The sequence below is a fragment of the Bos grunniens genome, chromosome 6 (assembly GCF_055505025.1).
Source record: "Bos grunniens cultivar Pamir isolate PY7600 chromosome 6, Bosgru_T2T1.0, whole genome shotgun sequence".
Classification (NCBI taxonomy): domain Eukaryota; kingdom Metazoa; phylum Chordata; class Mammalia; order Artiodactyla; family Bovidae; genus Bos; species Bos grunniens.
Genome location: NC_141170.1, coordinates 101917179 through 101941954, shown reverse-complemented (window position 1 = coordinate 101941954; position 24776 = coordinate 101917179). Strand labels below are relative to the sequence as shown.

General features: G+C 41.1%; 1 protein-coding gene across 4 annotated transcripts; it reads left to right on the top strand.

Moving 5' to 3' along the window:
• Positions 1 to 2217: 2217 nt before the first annotated feature.
• On the top strand, positions 2218 to 22979 carry ETNPPL (ethanolamine-phosphate phospho-lyase). Of its 4 annotated transcripts, XM_086407015.1 has the most exons (13): positions 2218 to 2567; positions 5224 to 5342; positions 5609 to 5768; positions 8048 to 8122; positions 12296 to 12386; positions 13434 to 13550; positions 15288 to 15370; positions 16175 to 16400; positions 17321 to 17475; positions 18090 to 18179; positions 18403 to 18533; positions 20102 to 20169; positions 21594 to 22979. In XM_086407015.1, exons 1-13 carry the CDS (start codon positions 2512 to 2514, stop codon positions 21714 to 21716), a joined length of 1494 nt encoding a protein of 497 aa, XP_086263141.1. In that variant the 5' UTR covers positions 2218 to 2511; the 3' UTR covers positions 21717 to 22979. The 4 variants fall into 4 exon arrangements, with proteins under 4 accessions (XP_086263141.1, XP_086263143.1, XP_086263144.1 ...); XM_086407017.1 differs by lacking the exon at positions 5224 to 5342 and having other exon boundaries at positions 2338 to 2567; XM_086407018.1 differs by lacking the exons at positions 5224 to 5342; positions 5609 to 5768 and having other exon boundaries at positions 2368 to 2567.
• Positions 22980 to 24776: the final 1797 nt, after the last annotated feature.

The window sequence follows — 24776 nt, the reverse complement described above, 5'->3', positions numbered from 1 at the left end:
TGTACTGGAGGCCATAATTTTGGGGATGGGCTCAAAGCTTCCACTTGGATTCCTCTTGGTCCAGACAACTTGGTCGGAGGCATCTAAGAGACGTCACAATGAAGATGTCAAGAAAGGAAGTGGATGGGACGTGGTGGTAAAAGAACGAGAAAAAGAGAAGGAAAAGGTGGAAGGAAGGAAGGAAGGGAAGGAAGGAAGAAAGAAAGAGGAGATGAGAATCTGGGACTGAGAGAAATCTGAGTGAATATGTAATTTTGGTATTTGATGATTTCTAAATCCAAGGGAATCATTTCTGGATTACCTGAAGAAAGAGTGCAGAACAAAGAGAAAGCCTAGGACCCCATGCGCAGAGATACCAACATTGAAATGTTGAGAATGTTGAGCTAGAGAAGAAAATCAGGAATGTGTGGTCGCGTCAAGAAATCAAAAAATGAAGAGTTTCAAGAAGAAAGGAGTAGCCAGCCCTGCTGAAAGTTCTGGTTTAAAAAAAAAAAAAACAGAGAATAAAAAACGAAGAATACAAGAGCATTGAGACCTTAACAATTATCCCGACACACATTTCACAATCATGATCTCTTTTTAGCCCTGCTTTGTAATGCTTTTAGTTAGAGAATGATTGAGGTTTTTTCTTTAATACGAAATTTGAACATTTTAAAGAAATTTGGCCTCCAAAAGGTCAAGAAACCCAGCTAGTTTATGCAAGAACTAGGTCAAGAACCCAAGACCCTAGGGACTTCCCTGGCAGTCCAGTGGTTAAGACTCCAAGCTTCCACTGCAGGCTGCATCCGTTTAATCCCTGGTTGGGGAACTAAGACCCCCACATTACAGCAGGGCAGCCAGAATAAATAATAAAAGAGAGCTCAAGACCAGGATTATTTATTTATTTATTTATTTTCAGGATTATTTATTTAAAGAACATACTTTAAAGCACTGGAAATAACTGGAGGTTTATGGAGGGAGCCTGCCTGTATGTGGCTTCACTAGCTGGTTTGAGAGTCGATGTACACTTGGCAGTATCTTTCAAGTGTGTGAACAAGACCGAGATTACATGACTGGGATTTCTTGCAAGCTTCCTAAATGTCTTCTCCCCTTCATTGATAACACCTAGAATTCTTAACATGTTTTTCCTCATAGAACTCCATTTCTCAACCTATTTTAGGCAATGAAATAATCCTACTAATCCTGCAGGAAATCAATATTAATTAATAACTTTATTCAAGAGAAAGGTAAGTTACAAACATTTATCAAGCATGTTCTTACTGGTAAAATAAGCTTTCTCTGCTGTCTTAAAAACACAAAGAATGAAACGATCTCATCTAAACTCTATGGCTAAGCAGTTGTGTGACCTTGAATAATAAGATTTTACCTTTCCTGTACCTACGTGTCCTTATCTACAAAGCACAGGGGATAAATCAGATGATCTCTACTTCTTCAAATAGTTTATGATTTAGTGCTATAGTTAATTAGGTTTCCTTCTGTCCACATATTTAACTTTAAATTTGATCAGTGAGAGAAGAGAACCCTGAAGGAAGTCAAGAAACCTAGGAATGAATTCAGGTTCCCCATCAGGTAGACCTGTAATAACTGTTCCCATATGTTAAATAAGGTGGTAACTTTCAGGCTTACCTCAGTCAGGGTTGTTACAATGCTTTGTAATCTGTACCGTTTCAGAGAAACTACAAGTGCAATTATCTCTAAAGCAGGTGTTTGAAACCGGGGTATATATTATCCCTCCCAACAAATAACAGACTGAGTTCCTGTGATTAACCCTTTGGGTGTGTGACTTCTTACTCTTGTTAAGCAGATTTTGGTATTGAAACTTGCTCAAAAGGAGAATGGAGACAAAAGTCCTGTTATCTCCAGGGAGTGCCTATCTTTGAATGTGTACAAATAAAGGGAGAAAGGAAAGGAGAAAGGAGGGAAGAAAAGAAAGAAAAAAAGAAAGGAGGTCTTCCCAAGTGGTCCAGTGGCTAAGACTCCCTGCTCTCGATGCAAGCGGCCCAGATCCTGCGTGCCACAACTAAGACTCAGTGCAGCCAAATAAATAAATAAATATTTTAAAAAGAGAGTGGGAAGGAGGGAATTCATAGGCAGAAAAGGAGGAAAGGCCATGGCGAGGCAGGCTTAGAAAAATAAAAGGCGAGTTAGGAGAACAACTATGGGGAGGGGAAGTGGGCAGCAGGGCGGGAAGGGAGCGAGTTAGCCTGGGGCAAGAGCGGAGGCGGGGGTGGGGGGTGGCGACTGAGTGGCTAGCCCAGGCACTGGCCAGGCGGGCACCAGGCGGAGGAGGGAGGAGGAGGGTGGGGCTTGGCGAAGGGCAAAGGCGGGGCAAGACTTAAAAGGGAGATGACCCCAGCGGGTTGACACCGACCTCGACCTCCGACGCCCAGGGCCAGGGGACCCAACGAGGGAAAACAGGGAAGGGCCGCAGCTGAGGCCGTCCGCGGGCTCCGGACGCGGGCGCAGGGACTGGAGAGGGAAACCTCTGGGGGCGCCCGGCACCCTGCCACCATGTGCGAGCTGTACAGCAAGCAAGAGACCCTGGCTCTGAGGAGAAAACACATCGGGTAAGGGCTCCCCAGCCCAGAAGAGAGGCGCAGAGAGTGGGAATCACCAGGTCACCAGCGCAGGGAGCGGAGAACTGAAGCGGGGCCGGGAGCTGGCTGGCTGGGGTCCCGCGGGGAGCGGGACCTGCCGCTTGCCCGCCGCACCTGCGTGCACGCGCCGCTGCCCGCGCCCCAGGGGGGCTCCCTTGCAGCCGGGTCCCGGGTGATCCCCGCGCTCTGCAGCCCGCGGCGAGGCTGAGGGCTGCGGGCTGGCTGGGGGAATTGACCATGAGGGTTGATAGCCACTGAAGAACACCGTTCCAGGGCTGGGCTCTGGAAGGGTAGAAGGGTAGTTCTCCGCCACGCTCACCTACTCGAAAGTTTTCCATAAGTATGAACTCTGAAATATTTTTGACGATGGCTATGAAAAGTAATTCTGACAACTTTTGTTGAAAGCGAACTCTTCCTTCTTGCACGCTTCGTTAAGAAGTAAAAGGTTAATCTAGCCAGTGGAGGCGGGGGGTGGGGGTGGGAAGCGTGGACACTTTTTAAAGGGTAAGATGCCCTTACTCACCTTGGTCTCCCCAGATGTGCCCGCACTACAACGTAAAGATGCAGGGTTCTCTCGGGTCTATTTTCGTTTTGCTCACATTAATAGTATAAACGACTTGGTGAGTGAGCGTACAGGACCCATACTTAAGTCAGACCTGGGCTCTGGTCCTAGAAGAGTGTCAAGTTACCTTGTGATCTCTGTCACATTAAATTCCTCTTCTATGAAAGTCTGAGTGGCAAGGTGGGAAGTACATTAACAAAAAGGCAAGGTCAAGTCCACAGTTTTCAGCCCACATTCATAAGGAAGAATTTTTCTGGATTTTAACTTGTAGTTAATAAACTAACAACTGAATTTGAACCAATAAGAAATTCTCATTAGTTTCATTTTAGCTGATGACACTTAATTTTAGGTATTTTAAAAATTTTATTACTTATTCACAATAATTACAGTACTTTCTAAACTGTTGTGTATCAGTTTAATACGTAACTATTTACCCTCTAAACTACTCTAGTGCACATGGGAACATGTTTTCTGTGCATGCAAAGCCACCAAAATAAAACTATATTTTGGGAGCTTTTCTAGTGGTCCAGTGATTAGGACTCCTTGCTTCAAATGCAGGGAGCTTGGGTTCAATCCTGGTTGGGGAACTAGGATCCCACATTTCCTCATGGCATGACCAAAAAAAAATAAATAAATATAAATAATAATAATATATTTTGTTTAGTTTCTAAACATCCATGGAGCCAAGATCAGAAATGTTTGTAATGTTTTCATGTTGCTAAAACTTGTACTCCAGACAGCCACCAAGTAACCATAAATAGGGATGACATTTTATTAGACTCAAAAGAGTGGGTTAAAAGGTTAGAATAATAATTGGATCGTATTATTTAAGAATGGAAAATCTATTTGCTGCAGAACAAGAACCAATTAAAAGACATGAAAATGATCTGTAAAATCTCCTGCACACTATTTAACACTAAGTTATTTGTAGTAGGTTTTAGTGCTATTCATTTCTTTACAGGTAGGTTTGAGGGAGAGATTAGATGACAAGCAAGCTCTATTTTGGGCAATGGCATAAGACAGTCTTTTTTTTCTTCCAATTTTATTGGTATGTAATTGACATACGGCACTGTATTAAGTTTGAGTTTCACAGCATAACGATTTGACTTACATCATGAAATGACTATCACAGTTAAGTTTGGTGAACATCCATCATCCCATTAATACAAAATTTAAGAAATAGAAAATCCCCTAGGATTTGCTTTCTTAACAACTTTCGTATAAAACATACAGCAGTGTTATAATCAATCATGTTAAAAGGTAAGACGCCCTTATCATGTTGTACATGATACTTATTTACCTTAGTACTTATTTACCTTATAAATGGGAGTTTGCGCCTTTTGACTATACTCATCTGATTTCCCTGCCTCCCAGCTCTTCCCAAGAAGTGTAATCTCTTTTTTTCTATGAGTTTATTTTGAAGCATGATTCACCTACAACACTGTGTTAATTCCTACTATACAATATAGCGATTCAATATTTCCATACATTTCAATTTGGTCACCGTGGTAAATCTAGTTACAATCAAGACAAAAATCTGCTTCCAAATTCTGGTTTTCTCTCTTATTGGCTTGAACCAAGCTTCTTAATTTTTCTGTGCCTGTTTTCTCACCTATAAAAGTGAGAATGATGATAACTCCTATTATATTATTGTTGGAAGGATTAAATGAGATAATATTTGTAATAGCTATCAGTTCTTAATATATAGGAAGGCTCAAAAAAAAAATTTTTTTTTCCTAGTTGAACAAAATTTCCCAAAGGAAAATTAGTTCTTGGTTTGTGTAATTAGAGCTGTCAGAGTTGATCCATGGGCCTCTAAAAAGTATTGTCAGATCATGGCAAATTTAATATAACAAGCATAAGAAATGTGAGCAATGTCACGGATGGGGGGTTAAGGTAAAAGTTTCCAGGCTAATATGAAATTAAAAAAAAAAAATGTCACCTAGGTTGTGTTTTCCCTTTCTTTTATGTAATTGTAATTTTCCACCCATCGTGACCTTGACCGAGAAGGGCAAACACTGAGCAGTCCTACCAGACCAAAGTGTTTCCTTTCATTATTTCTAGGCCTTCATGCAAAGTTTTCTTTGCTGCGGATCCCATCAAAATAGTGCGAGCCCAGCGGCAGTACATGTTTGACGAGAAAGGTGACCAGTACTTGGATTGCATCAACAACGTTGCCCATGGTAATGTGCTGTCTTTGTTGTGCCTTGAAGGATACATTTATGGATTAAGGCAGCCTTGGCACCATTGATATTTGTCCCAGGATTTGCAGTGGCTGCAGTTCCTCGGCTGAACAGGGCCCTTAGTCCTAGGCTGGGAAAAGCTAGAACAAAATCTGGGAGAGGAACAGGATCAACTTTTCTTTTTTTTTTTGCTTCAGAATCTGCCTCACTTCCCAGGCATTTCGAATTGTAACTCATTTTGAGGACTTTTGTCTTTTAAATTTTAGTGGGACACTGCCACCCAGAAGTGGTCAAAGCTGCCCAGAAACAGATGGAACTACTAAATACAAATTCTCGATTCCTCCACGACAACATTGTTGAGTATGCCAAGCGCCTCTCAGCAACCCTGCCGGACAGACTCTCTGTTTGCTATTTTACAAATTCAGGGTAGGTTTCAAGGTTTTTCCAGCCATCCCCATTCCCATGAATCTCCTTGTTTCCTCTCTCACACGTCTTTTCTATTTTGATTGCTGGTGGAGTAGGAATACCTAAACAGGTTGCCTGAGACTCTTACTAATGACCCTGCATGGGGGACCTGATGTCCTGGTTCTTTCACTTGGGCCCACCAGCTCCTTGTAGATAAGATACCTTACATTGTGTTCCAAGGCTCTTGATGTAGCCTGAACGTGCAGTCCCATGATTAACATGTGCGAGTCACTCAAGACTTTTTACTACCACGCTTCTTTGGTGATAGATGGGGAAGGTGCACCAGTAGGGATCCCTAAACATTTCCCCAGCACAAACACAAAGGAGGAAGGAATAAATTCAAGTGAATAGATGTGTTACAACTTTTAAATTCTATAAATTCAAATGATTGTATCCCATTCTGTTGAATATTATGCAGACATTAAAAAGTATGTTTTGGGGGGAACTCCCTGGCAGCCCGGTGGTTTGGACTTCAAGCTTCCACTTCAGAGAGCCTGGGTTTGATTCCTGGTCAGGGAACTAAGATCCCACAAGCCGGGAAGTGCAGCAAAAAAAAAAAAGTATGTTTTTGAAAATACATGTTTATAGACAGGTGAAAAGCTTACCTATTAGGAGGAAAGCTGTCTATACAACACAGACTCTTATTTTTTAAATGATATATATGTACATATATACTAAAACTAAAAGAGATTCTGTGATTCCTTTTCTTTCTGGCCATGCCTGAGGCTTGTGGAATCTTAGTTCCCCAGCAGGGATTGAACCCAGCCCCCTCCAGTAGAAACTCGGAGTCCTAACCATCGGACTGCCAGGGGGCTTCCACACTTCTCTTTTCAATGAGGTATTCTAAAACCCAATTTATAACCAGAAAATTGTTCTTTTTTTTTTTTCTTTGTAAAGAATTAAGACATGTTAGGATCTAATTTGTTGTTTTAAAGCATTCTTGCCTTCAGTGAATTAAATAGCGTAGTATTTGACTTTCCCTTCCAAAGAATCCTATGCTGTCAAAGAATGATTAGCCTTAAAGAGCACTGTCACCAAAGACTGGAGGTAACAGAGCCTGGAATAGTATTCATACAAAGAACATTCTGGAAGTTAACCAGGCTTCAGTCAACACTGGCTCTACCTCTTCGTAGCTGTGAGAACTTATCCTTGTTACTTAACCTCTCTGAGCCTTCACCCATAAAAAGATGACAATACTTGCCTTGAAGAGTAGTTATGAGAATCGGTATAAGTAAAACAGTATAATACCTGGCGCATGATAAACATTCCACAAAAGATTACTTTTCCACCTGTGTCTGAGTAGTATATCTAGACTCTCTACAGCAGATAGAAAGATTACGATCTTCATTTTTTAAAGTCTCGTTTATCCATCGATCTACTTATTTTTGGTGATGCTGGGTCTTCGTTGCAGCTTGGAGTTTTCTCTAGTTGAAGCGAGCGGGGCTGCTCTCCAAGTTGTGGTATGTGGGCTTCTCACTGGTGGCTTCTCTTGTTGCATAGCATGAGCTCCAGGTACACGGGCTTCAGTAGTTGCCGCAAGTGGGCTCAGTAGTTGTGGCCCATGGGCTTAGCTGCTCCTTAACATGCGGGATGGAGAAGGAAATGGCAACCCACTCCAGTGTTCTTGCCTGGAGAATCCCAGGGACGGGGAAGACTGGTGGGCTGCTGTCTCTGGGGTCGCACAGAGTCGGACACGACTGAAGCGACTTAGCAGCAGCAGCAGCACGTGGGATCTTCCTGGGCCAGGGGTTGAATCCCTGTCTCCTGCACCGGCAGGAGGATTCTTTACCATTGAGCCACCAGGGAAGCCCTGATCTTCATTTTCCAGACAAGAAACCAATCAAGTATTAGGTCAGCACAACACGGTTCAGCGGCCCTCCGGTTAGTGGGACCTTAGACTCCGATTCCTCCCATTGAGATCACACTTAATATAGGTTTCTTGGGCTCCTCAAACTTAGTCACCTATGATATGGCTGAACGGGGCCAGAATTTGAAATAAGCAGTATATCCTTAATTTGTGCTGAGTTTCCACGTGCGTCTCATTCTTTTTTGAAGACATCTGGGGAACTTAGGATGATGTGAGATGGCTGGCTGGGCAAGATTGAGGGGGAAAAGATGACCTCAACTTATTTATTTATGCAGTTCTGTGTAGTTGAAATCCTCAACTTTGAAAATAGCATTTCAAAGGATTTTTAAAGAGCTTATGTCACATTGCTCCTCTCTCTCTACTATCTTAATAGATCGGAAGCCAATGACTTAGCCTTACGCCTGGCTCGGCAGTTCAGAGGCCACCAAGATGTGATCACTCTTGACCAGTAAGTCTTGGACACGAAACTTCTCAGCAGAAAGGTCCTTCCGAGATGAAAACACATTGATCCTATCTACACTAATACCAGAAGTAGGTACAGAGGAGGCTGGATGGCACAAGGATTTTTTTTTATTATTATGTTTAAGATTTCAAGGCCAACTCTGGCCTAGAGAACACTTAATTCTTTCCAAGCACCTGGAGGCTCTTTTGGGTCCTGTGGTCATGGTCTCATGGGCTTTGTATGAATTAGAATTTACTTTCACACATTAACTATTTACTGAGCCACTGCAATGTGATTATCCATGTAATTGATTTAAAAGACAGTAATTTAGAGCAAATTTTAATGACTACAAGCAGCCAAGTTTAAAAAAAAAAAGGGGGGGGGCGGTTTTGGCTACATTGTACAGCATGCAGGATCTTAGTTCCCCCACCAGAAATCAAACCCAGACTTCCTGCATTGGGAGCAGAAGTCTTACCTACTGGACTGCCAGAGAAGTCCCAAATTCATTACAATTTGACAACTTCTATCTTAACTGAGATTTTTTTTTTTAATTGTTTCTGCCTGCCCACCCCACTAATCTCACACACAGGGTTGAACTGAACATGCACCTCATTTCTTGCCCATCTATAGGGCTTCTCTTGTTTTATGTGTTGGTTGATGTAGTCATTCTCTATTGTGACTGCAGCAAATTATCACAAACAGTGGTTTAAGCAACATGAATTTATTCTCTTACAGTTCTGGAGGTCAGATGTCCAAAATGGGCCTCACTGGGCTGCAAGTTAGGTGGCAGTAGGGCTGCAGTCCTAGAGACTCTAGGGGGAAATGTGTTGCCTTGCCTCCAGCTTCTAGAGGCTGCCTGCCTTGCTTGGCTTTGGGCCCCTTCATCCACCTTCAGAGCCAGCCATGCCATCACTCCAGCCCCTGCTTCCATCACATCCCTGTCTCTGACCACCATCCCCCTGCCACCTTCTTTCACTTATAAAGACTCTTGTAATAACATTGGCCCCTCCAGGATTATCACTCCATTTCATGATGCTTAATCACATCTGCAAGGTCCCCTTTGCCATGTAACATATTCTCAGGTTCTGAGGATTAGAACGTGGGCATCTTTGGGGAGGGCAGGCATGATGCTGCCTATCGCAGAATGGACACTGACTGCTCTCTATGCCCAGCTACCACAGGCAGCACTGCAGTAAGCACCCTTAGACATGTGCCCTTATGAACCTTTCTGAGGATCTCTTAGGAATAAGCACCCAGAAACAGGATTGCTAGGCCATAGGGATACTGTAAACATTATTGATTTGACTAAATGCTGTCAGGTCGGTCTCCAGAGTGGTTGAAACACTCTACCCAGTGCATGAAATATTCCATTTCCCCATATCCTGGGCAAAGCCTAAGAGGATTGTGCCTTTTTTTCCTTTAATAGTTTCTGGTCTAATAAGTATAAAATAATATCAATGTTGTTTGTATTTGCAATTTTCTAATTATGAGATTGAGTATCTCTTCATATGCTTATTGTACATTTGTGACTCCCCTTCTGAGAATTAGCTTCACTGGTGGCTCAGATGGTAAAGAATCTGCCTGCAATGAGAGAGGCCAGGTTCGATCCCTGGATTGGGACGATCTCTTGGAAAAAGAAATGGTAACCCACTCCAGTATTCTTGCCTGGAGAATCCAATGGACAGAGGAGCCTGGCGGGCTATAGTCCATGGGGTTGCAAAGAGTCAGACACAACTAAGCGACTGACCCACTTTTTTTCGAGAATTATCTGCTTATATTCTTTACCCAGTTTTTCTACTGGGATTCCCATCCTTGTTTTTGTGGTTGCATGCATAGACTGGATCAGAGGATCTCAGCCTGGACTGTGTTTTAGAAAGACCTGGGGAAATGTTCTTTTTATAGTGCCAGTCAGTGCCCAGGCCCCACCCCAGACCAGTTAAAGAGAGTCTCTAGAGGCAGAGTCCAGAAACCAAGTTTCCCAAGTGATTCTTTATGCACACAGACCATTTTGGAAGTTAGCCTCTTTTATTTGAGACATTACAAATATTTTTTCCCAATCTATCACCTGCCTTTTAACTTTGTCTATGACATCCATCTACCCAAAAAAATTTTGATTGAATCCAAGAGTTTGCATTTTCTTCCTATGGTTTGGTTTTCTAAGTTTTGTTAAAATCTTTCCCCCATACATACCCATCACCATCCCTCAGATCACAAAGATGCTCTTCATTTTCTTCTACTGTCTGTAACTGCTCCTCAATTAACTCCACCTAGAGGCCATTGTGTTGCCATTTACGTATGGCTGAGCTTGCTTCTGTCCCAGTCATAACTTTGTTCTTATTCCAATACCATACTAATTTCATTGTTATCGCTTTGTAGGATGTTTTAATCTATGGTAGAGGAAGTACTCCCTCTTTGCTTTATCTATTCATGGGCCTTTTATAATTTCCAGAGAGAGACAGAGCCTGTTATGTGCTGGCACAGAAAGAGAGATATCAACATTTGATCTACTGTGTGTGCACGTGCTCAGACACTTAGTCATGCCCGACTCTTTGCAACCCCATGGAGATTCTCCAGATAAGAATACTGGAGTGGGATGCCATTTCCTCCTCCAGGGGATCTTCCCAACCCAGGGATCAAACCCCTGTCTCTTATGTCTCCTGCATTAACAGGCAGATTCTTTACCACCATCACCACCTGGGAAGCCCTTATAATTTCCAGTTTCCTGATTATATATATCTTGGAAGAAAAAAACATTCAGGGAAATAGCATAGCCACCTGATTTTAAGTGAAAGAAAGGAATTTCACAACCTTAGGAAGAACTAAGTTCGATCACCTCTCAACCTTAGTTCTTTTTGAAAAAACCTCCTATTCCTTACCAATTTGCATTTGTTCAAAATGTGGTATTGGACATCCTTTAGAAACCATCCTAAACAGAAACACAACCAGTCAGAATGGCTGCGATCCAAAAGTCTACAAATAATAAGTGCTGGAGAGGGTGTGGAGAAAAGGGAACCCTCTTACACTGTTGGTGGGAATGCAAACTAGTACAGCCACTATGGAGAACAGTGTGGAGATTCCTTAAAAAACTGGAAATAGAACTGCCTTATGATCCAGCAATCCCACTGCTGGGCATACACACTGAGGAAACCAGAAGGGAAAGAGACACGTGTACCCCAATGTTCATCGCAGCACTGTTTATAATAGCCAGGACATGGAAGCAACCTAGATGTCCATCAGCAGATGAATGGATAAGAAAGCTGTGGTACATATACACAATGGAGTATTACTCAGCCATTAAAAAGAATGCATTTGAATCAGTTCTAATGAGGTGGATGAAACTGGAGCCTATTATACAGAGTGAAGTAAGCCAGAAGTAAAAACACCAATACAGTATACTAACGCATATATATGGAATTTAGGAAGATGGTAACGATAACCCTGTATGCGAGACAGCAAAAGAGACACTGATGTATAGAACAGTCTTATGGACTCTGTGGGAGAGGGAGAGGGTGGGAAGATTTGGGAGAATGGCATTGAAACATGTGAAATGTCATGTATGAAACGAGATGCCAGTCCAGGTTCAATGCACGATGCTGGATGCTTGGGGCTGGTGCACTGGGATGACCCAGAGGGATGGTATGGGGAGGGAGGAGGGAGGAGGGTTCAGGATGGGGAACACATGTATACCTGTGGTGGATTCATTTTGATATTTGGCAAAACTAATACAATTATGTAAGGTTTAAAAATAAAATAAAATTAATTTAAAAAAAAAGAAACACAGCCCATTTTATGATATAAATTTGTTAAAATTTACTAGAATATAACTATAAAATGCATTTAAAGAATACATACATCTGATATTTCTCATGAAACTAGAGAAAATAATATTTTATACTTAATCTAATTTAGCAGAGCTAATACAAGCCAAAGAAATTAAGCTTTTTTCTGGCTAAAAACTGCCTACAAGGATACATACTTGGCTTTCTATGTGTTTTATTGCCTGAATCAGGAGAGCTGGACAAATTAATGGCCAGTCCTACCATGAAAAATAGGATTCCATATAGTTAAATCCGGCACCAATGTTGAGATTCTCCCTGGATGATACACAATACTATTTTTCACATCCTGGAAGAGCATCCTGCTTTGAATGATGTTGGTTACCGTTCCTTTTTGTTTCAGCGCTTACCACGGTCACCTATCATCTTTAATTGAGATCAGTCCATATAAATTTCAAAAGGGCAAAGATGTCAAGAAAGAATTTGTGCATGTGGTAAGTGTCTTGGAATTCAAGAATCAGAACGTTACTATTGGAAGAGTGCCCAGTGATAATCCAGACCAGTCTTTGCATTGAAATGAAACCATGGAGAAGGAAACCAAGGTACAGAGCTGTTACATGACTTGCTAAAAGTCAGAGAGCTAATGACAAGATGTGGGTTACAATCCATTGATGAGTACCATACACATCAGTACAGTGGTAGTGACAGCTGTTATTCACAGCTCTTATTTTATTTTTCTTGCCCCTGGATCTTCAATTACTTTTTCTATCACTGAAGCCAATTTGAAACTCAGAATTGCATCCGGTGTGTATGACTGTCTTAAAATTACTCTATGCTAAATTATTATGTAAATTTATTAAGTCAAATAAATATAATTAAATGAAAGAAAATAAAGAAACCAAGTTGTTGAAGCAGTAAAACTCATTTGGCCTAATTAAGGATCAGTGGACGTTTTTAAGAGAATCATGAATACATTTTTTCAAAATTTTAAGATCTGAAATTACTCCTAAAGCACTCTGAATTTCTGAATGATTACAATTTGCTATATAGTTGGTAAGTGCTGGTTTATTTTCTTCTTCTTTTTAAAAAATATTTCTTGGCCTCACCAGACAGCACATAGGATCTTAGTTCACCTACCAGAGATCGAACCCACACTCCTGCTTTGGAAGCTCAGAGTCTTAACCACTGGACCACCAGGGAGGTCCCTATTTTCTACATAGAACAGTTAGTACAGTTCCCATTCATTGAAATTTTCAAATAACATAATCACATTTGTTGTTTGAATTGCCCCTTATGTGATCAGGGATGCAATTTTGACTTCCAAGGGCCTAGAAGTAAATCCAAGCTCCTGTTCACAATGCAAAGATTTCAAGTGTCACTGAATTCAGAAATGTTAAGGAAAAAGAGCAGAAGAACCTCGAGTCACATAAATCCATAGGTCACCTTTCTATTATGCTCTTGTGGGGAAATACCCTTTCTTAAAAGCTCATTTGTCCAGGAGAAAGATCATGAGAAACTGTTATATCTTTTGATGTTTTCAGGCACCAGCTCCAGATACTTACAGAGGAAAATACAGAGAAGACCATGCAGACCCGGCCAGTGCTTATGCAGATGAAGTGAAGAAAATTATTGACGAAGCTCATAACAGCGGAAGGAAGGTTTGTATTTGCAGCTTTGGAAACACGTTAACATCTTTCATAAAATAGATTGAAATTATCACGATACACTAGAGAGGTGGAAAAGGATTAGACGGCAAATCCTTTCTGTTCTTCTCTGGTTACATTTTCACTTAGTTCATATATCAAAAAATGCATTATTGTAGTCATGCCTCTAAGACTATTTTTATTTATCCTGGAAATGTAATTATTGTACCTGTTTCAGAACTGGTGGTCAGATTCTAACCTTCCCAGTGGGATGCAGACTCTGGTGCAAAGGGATAGGAGGAGAGAATTAAGAAAGGTGATAGCCCATGGACAGAACATTCCAAATGAGAGTAACATGGGCTAACATAAGGTGAAGAGGCAGGGTAGCCCCAGGGCCTCAGGATCAATGCAGGCTCCTGGACCCTGGGAGCCTTAGTTTTCCCTAGGATTGGTTCAGCTTTCCTGAAGGTGCTGAGCCTGGGTAAGACCAAGCAGGAAAATGCTCTTCCAATCTGTGTCTGCACTTTTTTTTTTTAATCTTCATTGAATTTATTACAATATTTCTTCTGTTTCATGTTTTAGTGTTTTATTTTGTTTTGTTTGGCTGAAAAGCATGTGGAATCTTAGCTCCCTCCCTGGGGATAGAACCCTCACTCCCTGTATTGGAAGGTGAAGTCCCAGCCACTGGACTGCCAGGGACATCCCGGGGTCTGCACTTCTAAAACAAACCAAAATCCTACCGAGTAGGAAGAGCTTTTGTTTTCTCAGCCCTTCACTCTACCATCTTCCGCCTTCAGCCTAATGTTAAATTCTCAACCCACGTAGGGGTTACTTACATGAAGTTTTAATGTGATTTGACATATGCTTTGCCTTTAAATTGATTTATGGCATCAATATGGCAATTTAAAAAACTTATTAATTGAGAGAAAAATGAAGACTTTGTGTTTTCCAGTTCAAGTATTTTTATCTTAATGACTGGAGAGTCATTTGCCTTTCTTAGCTATTTTCTTCTTTTTCTTCCTAACCCATTCATTTTTCATATCTTAAAAGAGGTAGTCTAGAGTAGAACCTTGGTTCCCTTGTATGTTTGTTTTTAATTGAAGTATAGTTGATGGCTTGACTTCTTATCTCATACTATTTCCATGCTTCCTCTGAATTTAGTGATTTTTTTCTTCTCCTTTCTTAGCCTCTAGACTATTTCCTCTGCAGGTCTATGGTGAATTGCCTATGTTGGTCAAGTTGTAAGCCTGGTTCAGGGCAAGAACCAGAAAGAGAGCCCAGTAACTAAGGTCTGTGACCACAGGTCACCTTCTCACCTCCCTGGTGAAAAGTCCAGACTCGGGCAGTCCTAATTCAACAAGTTGAATAAATAGGCATTACAGTGATATGTTTGCAACCTGGGTGATTTTGTAGAGGCTCGTATCAAAGACTGATCAAGATATCCGTATTATTCAGTTGATCCTACTGCAAACACTGCATTTAAATTAATTATGGAGAGATGGAAGGCACCTTTTCCACCATTTCTAGTGGTAGTTTCATAAGAAACCTAAAATTTCAGAAACTAATGCTTCAGATCACTTGTTTTTCCAGCATGAACATCTTTTCTTTTTAATCAAATGGCCAATTTGCCTCTTGCCAGGGGTCCATTCCCAACCATGTTTAAGTCACCCTCTCTATAAGAAGTCCTTTTTTTTTTTTAGGGGGTACGGGAGGGGGACCGAATGGACTTTGACCCCATCTTCTCTTGTATAGATTGCTGCCTTTATTGCTGAATCCATGCAGAGTTGTGGCGGACAAATAATTCCTCCAGCAGGCTACTTCCAGAAAGTGGCAGAGTATGTACTTGGGCATCTTTGGTCAAACAGAAGGAACTGTGACAGTTCCGCAGGGTCATCTGGTTGTTCGCGAAGTATGGAAGTACTTCCCATTGTTGTTTAGTAGCTGAGTCATGTCAAACTTTTTTGCGACCAACTGTAGCCCACCAAGCTCCTCTGTCCATGGGATTTCCCAGGCAAGAATCCTGGAGTGGGTTGTCATTTCCTTCTCTAGGGGATCTTCCCAACCCAGGGATCGAACTCAAGTCTCCTGCACTGGCAGGCAGGTTCTTTACTGCTGAGCCACCAGGGACTAGATGGTAAATCGCCACTTGGGAGTGCCTGCCGCCCAGGACTCCTGGAACTCCTCACCTTCCAAGATCCCAGCTAATAAAGGGTTTGAACACAGTCTAGCCGGGGGGTCCTTGCGGGCTCTGCCCCACTTTACCCACCCGGCATCCTCTCTGATTGATTGGTGTCCAAGCTTTGCTGATTAGTAAAAAGTTGAAGACTAACTCTGCTAACATTACTTTTTGTTCACTTTTTTCTCTTGCCACTTAAAATACTGCAGTAGAGCTTACTTTAAGCAGCATAAACCCAAACAACATAAACTATATCTTATCTGGAAATGACATGATTATATTTCAAAGTCAATGACATCACATAGATGTCACTGGGGATTTGAGCACTGAAATGTTTTTAACAAAGATTACAGACTTCAGGTTAACACCATTCTTTTTAAGTCCTCAATAATCCGAATCTTGAAGGGAGGATATGGGGGCTGTCAGTGACCTGAAGGCATCATGCTGCCCTTTTGCTTTTCAGATATGTCCGTGGAGCAGGAGGTGTGTTTATAGCTGATGAAGTTCAAGTAGGCTTTGGCCGAGTTGGGAAACATTTCTGGAGTTTCCAAATGTTTGGCGAAGACTTCGTTCCAGACATAGTCACAATGGGAAAACCAATGGGCAATGGGCACCCAATGGCATGCGTGGTAACAACCAAAGAAATTGCAGAAGCCTTCAGTGCCTCTGGGATGGAGTATTTCAACACGGTAAATTTTGACCTCCCACTTTAATGCTAAGAGGGAAAAATTCTGTGTGTTCTTACATTTCTTTCCAATGTAATAAAGAATAAATCTCACTGTTGCCAGCTAATGACCCCAGAACCGAAGCCAGACTTTGATCTAACCATATTTTATTCTGTTTGGCACAATCCTCCTTGTATTTTTTATTGTATCTTTCCCCTTTCTAAAATGTTCCTATTGATTGTTCCAGTGATAGATGGATGCCCTGGTAAACTCTAGAGGTTATGATATTTCATTAACAGATGATATGATCTTTTTTTGTTTTGTATCACACTTAAATTCTCAAAACACATCTGAAGTGTTTAGATGATTCAGTACTATAAATATTATATGGCTGTCATAGGAGATACTAACTAAATTTCTATCTTTGGGAAATTTTATTTCCTTGATTTTGCCCCCAAAAGTTGTAAAATTCTCAAGTTTGGAAGACTGTTATAGTTTGTGCAATATGTGTAATAGGACTTGTTGCAGCTAAAACTCAGAATCAAAATCTAGGAACATAAATTATTTGGAGAAAATGTCATTTTTTGGCTTTTTTTTTTTTTTTCACACAGATATTCAAGTGCTGCAATCCACATCCTTCTAACTAAACCACACTCTGAAATCCTTAATTCCCAACACAATATCTGTGTTTGGTTTGGATGAACTTATACATTCTCCAGTAGTCCTTCATACCAGTTATGTAGCATATATATAATTTAGAATTATATTCTCAATCCTGAATGAATAGAATTATGCTATATTCTAAACTTAAAAAACTAATATCACAAGGGAAAATTTTATTGAAATTATATCTTTACTTGCTTAAATATGAGCCAGATTTCTCATAGATGAAGCAACAGCATGAATTCAACTAGTCTGTTTTCTCATTTATCTTTTTTCTGCAGTATGGAGGAAATCCAGTATCTTCTGCTGTTGGTTTGGCCGTCCTGGATGTAATAAAAAATGAAGATCTTCAAGGAAATGCCACAAGAGTAGGGAATTATCTTACTGAGTTACTGAATAAGCAGAAGACTAAACATACTTTGATAGGAGACATCAGGTATGTTTATCAAGGAATTGTAGTTATTTGTATGTCCAAATGAATATTGGTGAGCTTATAAATTTAAAATAAATTACACAAAACCAAATCTAGAAAACACTGAAAAAACGTTTTTCATTCAGTACCCAGATATATCACTTTTAACTTTTGGGTATATATCTTTCCTGACTTACACTTTTTTAAAAAAAATTAAGCCAGGATAATTTCAACAGCTAGAAGGTGAAAAGAAGAACCTTAAAGTAACTCTATATGATCTATGAAAAAATAATTTAAATGACATCTAAGAAACATCACTATTTTTCATATATGTATTTATCATCATTGATGTAATATGAAACTAAATAGTATAAGATTGTTTTTAAGCCTTTTTTTTTTTTTTTTGCAATTATGTGATGAAAAAAAAAACTGGATTACAAAAACTAATTTCAGAAACTAAGGAGTCCTGTGGACACTGGATTGGTATCATGGATTAATTAGAACTAGTAACAACTACCTTTAAAGAGACTCATATTCAGCCTCAAATCAAACTTGAGTTTGACAACTGTGTTAATTTTTTGTGACAATGTGGTGCTTGATAGAGTATATGTCAAGTTTCCTTTCTTTATCTCCCTCAGGGGCGTTGGCCTTTTTATTGGGATTGACTTAGTGAAGGACCATCAGCAAAGGACCCCCGCCACAGCAGAAGCTCAGCACATCATCTACAAGTAAACCACCCCTCACCTGTTTGGTATCTCAGCTTGAATGATGTCCACCCTCTTGAATGTTTTTACTTCCTCTCTTCTCCCTGAATATGGAAAGTTTAAGACTCTTGCAATTACAAACATGACTTCTTTCATGCATACACTAAATTGCTGTCTGTTCACATCATTCTGAAATCATCTTAGTTATTGCTTGTATGCACTCACATGTATTTCCTGCACTAATTAGGATGAAAGAAAAGCGAGTGCTTCTCAGTGCCGACGGACCTCACAGAAACGTCCTTAAAATAAAACCACCTATGTGCTTCACTGAGGAAGATGCCAAGTTTATGGTGGAACAACTTGATGGTATTCTAACAGGTCTGTCCACAGATCTTTAAATAAGATGCCCCCCACAACTCCATCCTGGTCATACACGACAGTGCATCTTGTTGTCCATGGTAGAAGTGAAGGAGGGTGGAAATGACTGTATAAATTTATATTATCATTTATTTTCACTTTAAAAAAATAATTGCATGTCTTCATTGTACCACAAACCATAGATGTTGCAGTGTAAGAGTCTTTGAGCTTTATACCCTGAAAATACTTGAAATGTTGTTAATAAAACTTATAGGCTATAGGTTAACAGTTATTTGCTATTCCCTGACTCATTTGACTTTGTGCTTCACTTACTGCAATTTCATTTTTGAGGATTTGTTCATCATTCAGAATTATAGCCTGTCATAGGAATTAATCTTTTTTGACCTCTGTTAAATAATGAGGTTGGGCTTCCCAAGTGGTGGTGGTGCTGCTGCTGCTGCTAAGTCGCTTCAGTCGTGTCCAACTCTGTGTGACCCCATAGATGGCAGCCCACCAGGCTCCCCTGTCCCTGGGATTCTCCAGGCAAGAACACTGGAGTGGGTTGCCATTTCCTTCTCCAATGTGTGAAAGTGAAAAGTGAAAGTGAAGTCGCTCAGTAGTGTCCGACTCCTAGCGACCCCATGGACTGCAGCCCACCAGGCTCCTCCATCCATGGGATTTTCCAGGCAAGAGTACTGGAGTGGGGTGCCATTGTCTTCTCCCCAGGTGGTGCTAGTGGTTAAGAATTCACCTGCCAATGTAGGAGACACAAGAGATGCAGGTTTGATCCCTAAGTTGGGAAGATCCCCTGAATTAGGAAGTGGCAATCACTTGCCTGGAGAATCGCAATGGACAGAGGAGCCTGGTGGGCTACCATCCATGGGGTCACAAAGAGTTGGACACAATTGAGTGACCGAGCATACACATTAAATAATTAGGTTAATTTATTTTTCATAAATTGAGATTAGCTAAGTAAGGGAGCAATGTAAAACCATACTGAAAAACATAAAGCCCTTTCAAATGTTGGAGCTTTTAGGTATATTTTTAAGATTTTACTTCTCTGCTCCCACTCAGCCTCTTGGGGTTGGGATAAGGCTGATAAGCCAGGAATCAGTGCAGTATACAAAATAGATCATTAATATTGGAAAGTTGAGAGGCAGCCCCAAGTTATTTGTAATACGGTCACTGTCTTTGGACTAAGAGACGCCCAAACCTGGCCAGCAGTCCTCACACACCTGTTTCCTCTGGTCCCTTGAAGGCCAGGTGGATCAGAGTACATGTTGGGACAAATGTCACTATTACTTAAAATTCAGCTCAGAGCCTGAACATTTTTAGCAGTGGGTCTGGACAATTCTTTTAACAATGTGAATGAGACGGAGCTAATGCAGGCTGAGAGTCACGTGTAATGGTGAAATGCTGCAAAAAAGTTGAAGAGAAGTGATTTTAAAACACGTGGACCTCTCTATTTTTCTCTAGTAAGAGTATCCCTGTAGTTACCAAAATGGGTTTTTTGTTTTTCTTAAGGATTTTTTAAAATGTCTTATATTTATGTTTTATGTTTTTTTTCCATCTTATCTACCTTGATGAAGGTTTAGAAGAAGCCACTGGAGCTGAAACTGAGAGTGGGATCTCTAAGAATACTCCTTGCAGAACCAAGGTAAGAGTCACTTGCTTAATATTTAAGGGAAAAGTTTAAAATTGGAGAAATTTGATAAAAAGGAATGCAAATGTTTTAAAATTGTACAGTGACTTTTAGAACAAACCCACCTTTGCTACAGTTGGCTTACTGTTGCAATTCTGAGTGCACAATTAAATTCCAAGGCAAGTGTCATGCCACTTGACATCTATAAAAGCAAACAACCATTTTTACAGGGTCATTCCCATGCTGAAAATAATCATAATAACCTTCAGGCTTGCAAAGAGGGCCTTCAAAATATAGAGAGAGAGGATAGCAAATGTCCTGAACTCCTTCCTGTTTTTCTGAGTGATGCTTGATACTGCTTCGAAGTCCCACATCCCACTTCTTAATCAACAAAAGCTTCGGCGGTGTGACTTCAAAATGCCAGAGTTCGATTGTCCATTGAATTAAAGTAGAAACTTCGACTGGCAACAGGGCCTGGGAACTGTCTGGCGCTGAGTGGCCTAGTTTCTGCATTTGATGTGCTGCCAGCAGAGGGCTTCCCCATTCTCTCCCTAAGCTCCCCAGGCTGTAAGAAAGGGCTCCCCAGGTCAGGAAACAGAAAGGCAAAACCTTGAGAGTCTCTGTTGCATAATCTGTTATTTGTTTATGACTCTGACGCATAAAGGAACCCTCGGTACCTCGAGTCCGCCTACACATCGAGTGTAGTCAGAAAAGCCCTTTCCCTGAGTGAAAAGCATGAGGCCCTTTGAATGAGGGCAAATGATCAGCTCACAGGGTGCTTCTGTTTCTTGGTGCAACACAAACCAATGCTAGGGATCAGCTCCCCTCTGCTGTGTGAGAGTCGCATAGAGAGTCTGGGGCAGAATCACGGCTGTCTGAACCTAGCAAGTTTTGGAAAGTGCTCAGACCCTCAGTTGTGTCTGACTCTTTGCAACCCCATGGACTGTAGCCCACCAGGCTCTTCTGTCCGTCTTCTGGCAAGAATATTGTAGTGGCTTGCGATGCCCTCCTCCCGGGGATCTTACCAACCCAGAAATGGAACCAGTGTCTCTTTCGTCTCCTTCATTGGCAGGTGGATTCTTTACTACTAGCACCACCAGGAAGCCTATAAGCATTGAAAAGGAGCTTATTGAAAAGGGACTCTGAAAAAAGAGTTCCCCCACCAGAAATGCCACTGCGGAGCTGGCAAAGTTAGCATGCCTTTCTGAGTTTGGCTTGGACTCCCAGATTTTAGGTTGCTATTACATTTCTGGTGTCTGTGGAAGGTAGTAATCGGGGTTAGCGAGGAACAACGCCCTAACACAGCACTCCTGTGCTGTGCTGTGCTGCTTTTGTGTTCTCCCACACGCCGCATTCCTGTGGGGTCAGCTCTGCGGAGGCTGGAGGCTGGGCACGTTAGCAGTGGGCTGCCCTCTGGAATTTGTACGCTTGTCTTACAGATGCCCAAGGAAGCACAGTCAGAATTGCTCAGAGACAGCAGCCTGGAATCCAGAGAAAATCCCAGCCAAAAGAGAAATGGATTGTGCACAGATTCACTGCTCAGCAAGAGGCTCAGGACGTGAGAGATGAGCGTTTTACAAGATAAATGTCCGGAGTTACAGAGGATGAGTGCAGATAGTCCCTTCTGTTAAAGCTCTGCTGTACCCTCTGAAAGAAATGTTTGCATTTACTCAGAGGTATAAAGTCAGTGAGTCATAAGATTAATCCAAATGATAATCAAACCATGTCAAGACTATTAGTTCAGCATTTAGCCTATTAATTCCTTACTTGAGATTTCTGCAAGTACTTCCTTTATTCTACTCAATTTAAGCTTCAAATGAAATATTTATTAAGTTGACAGTTTTACTTCTGATGTTTTAATCTTTGACATGACAGAGTAAAGTACAGTAGGTTCCTGAACTTTGGAGACTTAGTGCCTTAAAATATTGAATTCTTTAATGATTTAATTTATAAATATTTATGGCTATAATAAAATAAAAGATGATAAGAACCAAAAAAAAATTTTTTTTGACTAGAGAAGTATGTACTGTTCTTTCTCGGAGAATCATAGAGTTGGGTGGTAAAGTCAAAAGCCATTTGGGGAAAAATCACATAGCAAATGTGAAGAAGGGAATGAATAATCTGGACTCTTGTTGGGGAACTAGGTTAATCGTGATCCTCTGGGGATGAGGGCACAGGTGCAGAGGCCAGACAAGGAGTAGACACAGAAACACTTAAACATGGAGCTGGAGCAGTAGCCAGAGCACCACATTCACCTCGGCTCTGGCTAATCAGACTGTCATCTTGGCAAGTCACTTAGCTACTAGATGAGAAATTAACTTTGCAAGCAATCCTCTTCTCCTTCTCATCCAGCCTATCAACCCTGACACACAGAGAGATCTTCAAGAATCTCTTCCTTAAATGTGCAAGTGCCATGAGACTTGGAGGCTTGTGTGAGTACTGACCTGGAAGAAATTTGACTTTTAGCCTTGACTTCTCATTATTTCTCAATTGCCCTCCTAACAGTTATTAAGCTTTGTATGTTGGGTTTTTTGGGGGGGAAGCGTTCTTTGTTTTGGGGTTGTGCCTCATGACTTGTGGGATCTTAACTGCCCAACCAAGAATTGAACACTACTTGGGCCCTGGTAGTGTGGTAGTGGAAACACAGCGTGCTAACCACTGGACCGCCGGGGAATTCCCTGTGCATTGGTTTTTGTTCTATAAAGATGAGTTAAATAATTTTGCTATGGCCGTTTCATGATAGCTGAGAAAGATGTTGGGGGGGAAATTAAATGTAAAAAGCTTCCTTTATGAGTTGACCATAATAAAATGCTGTGAAAATGCAAGGTCTTGTTGTTAAAATAGTTTCGTCTCCTAAATGTATAATTGACTATGGGTCTGAGCTGGATTGCACCAAGATTGATTCCCAGGTAGAGAGGAGAAAGCATGAAGGTCTCTGTGGTTTGCTTCTATGAAACCAAGGTTAATTCCAAGACCATTAGACCTTTTACAGCACAGGTCAGTACTCCTGGGAACACTCCTTGTGTGCTGAGAAAGTACTTGTCTCCTTGAAAGAAACTGTTTCCGTCTCTGCCGCCTTGGCCACCCTGCTCATGTGCCATTATGCCTATTGTGGGGGTGGCTAATGTCCAAGTGTCTGATGTCAACCGGCCAAGTCATTTTGTCTATTTGGTTGTTCAGCCTTCTTCTGTTAGTGGATGCTTTTTGGTGGACATGAACATGTGACACAGAAAATCTTAACCTGTGGTTTTTATTCCATATATTCATTCATATGCCTCTTCCCAACACCTCCTTTTGCCACACACTTTCTAATTCTTTCAGGCTCCTGACCAGCCATGCAACCACTCCCCAGTGCTCATGATTTCACATATATGCTTGCTTTTTTTTCCCCATGGGACATTGAAGACCAGGTGCACCTTTCAAAGTTCTAGCACTGGGAAGATCTTCCCTGGCTGAGTGTGCCAAGCACGGGGCCATCATTCACTTTACTGAAGTGATAGATCCCTGATTCTTCATAGGGTTTACTGCTGCTGCTAAGTCACTTCAGTTGTGTCCGACTCTGTGCAACCCCATAGATGGCAGCCCACCAGGCTTCCCTGTCCCTGGGATTCTCCAGGCAAGAACACTGGAGTGGGTTGCCATTTCCTTCTCCAGTGCATGAAAGTGAAAAGTGAAAGTGAACTCGCTCTGTCGTTTCTGACTCTTAGCCTGCAGCCTACCAGGTTCCTCCGTCCATGGGATTTTCTAGGCAAAAGTACTGGAGTGGGGTGCCATTGCCTTCTCTGCTTCATAGGGTTTATCTCCCACCATCTCGAGCAAACGTGTCTTACTGAGGCTTCCAGAAGATCAGCTGCCTCTCTTTCTACAGCATAATCTCTTCTTACTAACTGCTCATCAGAGAGTCCAGTCTTCTGTTTAAGGAATTACTTTTACTATGTATTTTTTTAAATTAATTTATTTTTTTAATTGAAGGATAACTATGTATTTTCTTAAAGCCACCTTATATTATCACTTGGCATTCACTGTTAATTTCCTTCACATCTATAGCCATTTGTTTTGTTATATTGTTATTATATTTTAATTTTTTCTATATATTTTCCCCAAGTTTTTATTTTGAAAACTTCTAAACTTTCAGGAAAGTTTCATATATTTCATGTAGCCTTCACTGGGATTCATCAGTTGTTCATATTTTGCTCCACTTACTTTCCTGTCTGTGCGCCTACACATGTACTTTTGGGCTTTGACTAAGCCATTTGGGCCATTGGGAATTTAATTGCTGGCATCAAGGCAATTTACCCTGAATATTTCACTTTTATCTTTCCCCAAAACAAGGGCATTCTCCTACAAGTCAATTATTACATTAGGGGCATTTAATATTAGTTTATAATAATATTTAATATATAATTGATATTCACATTTTTAATTATGTCAGTAGTGTCCTTTGTAGCTGTTTTTTTTTAATTCAGAATTCTTTTTGGCTGAGATGTACAGCACATCTCAGATGTGGGATCTTAGTTCCCCAACCAGGGATCAAATCCCCTCCACCTGCGGTGGAAGCAGGGTCTTCACCACTAGACCATCAGGGAAGTCCCCCAAATTTAGAATTCTATCAAAGATTCTTC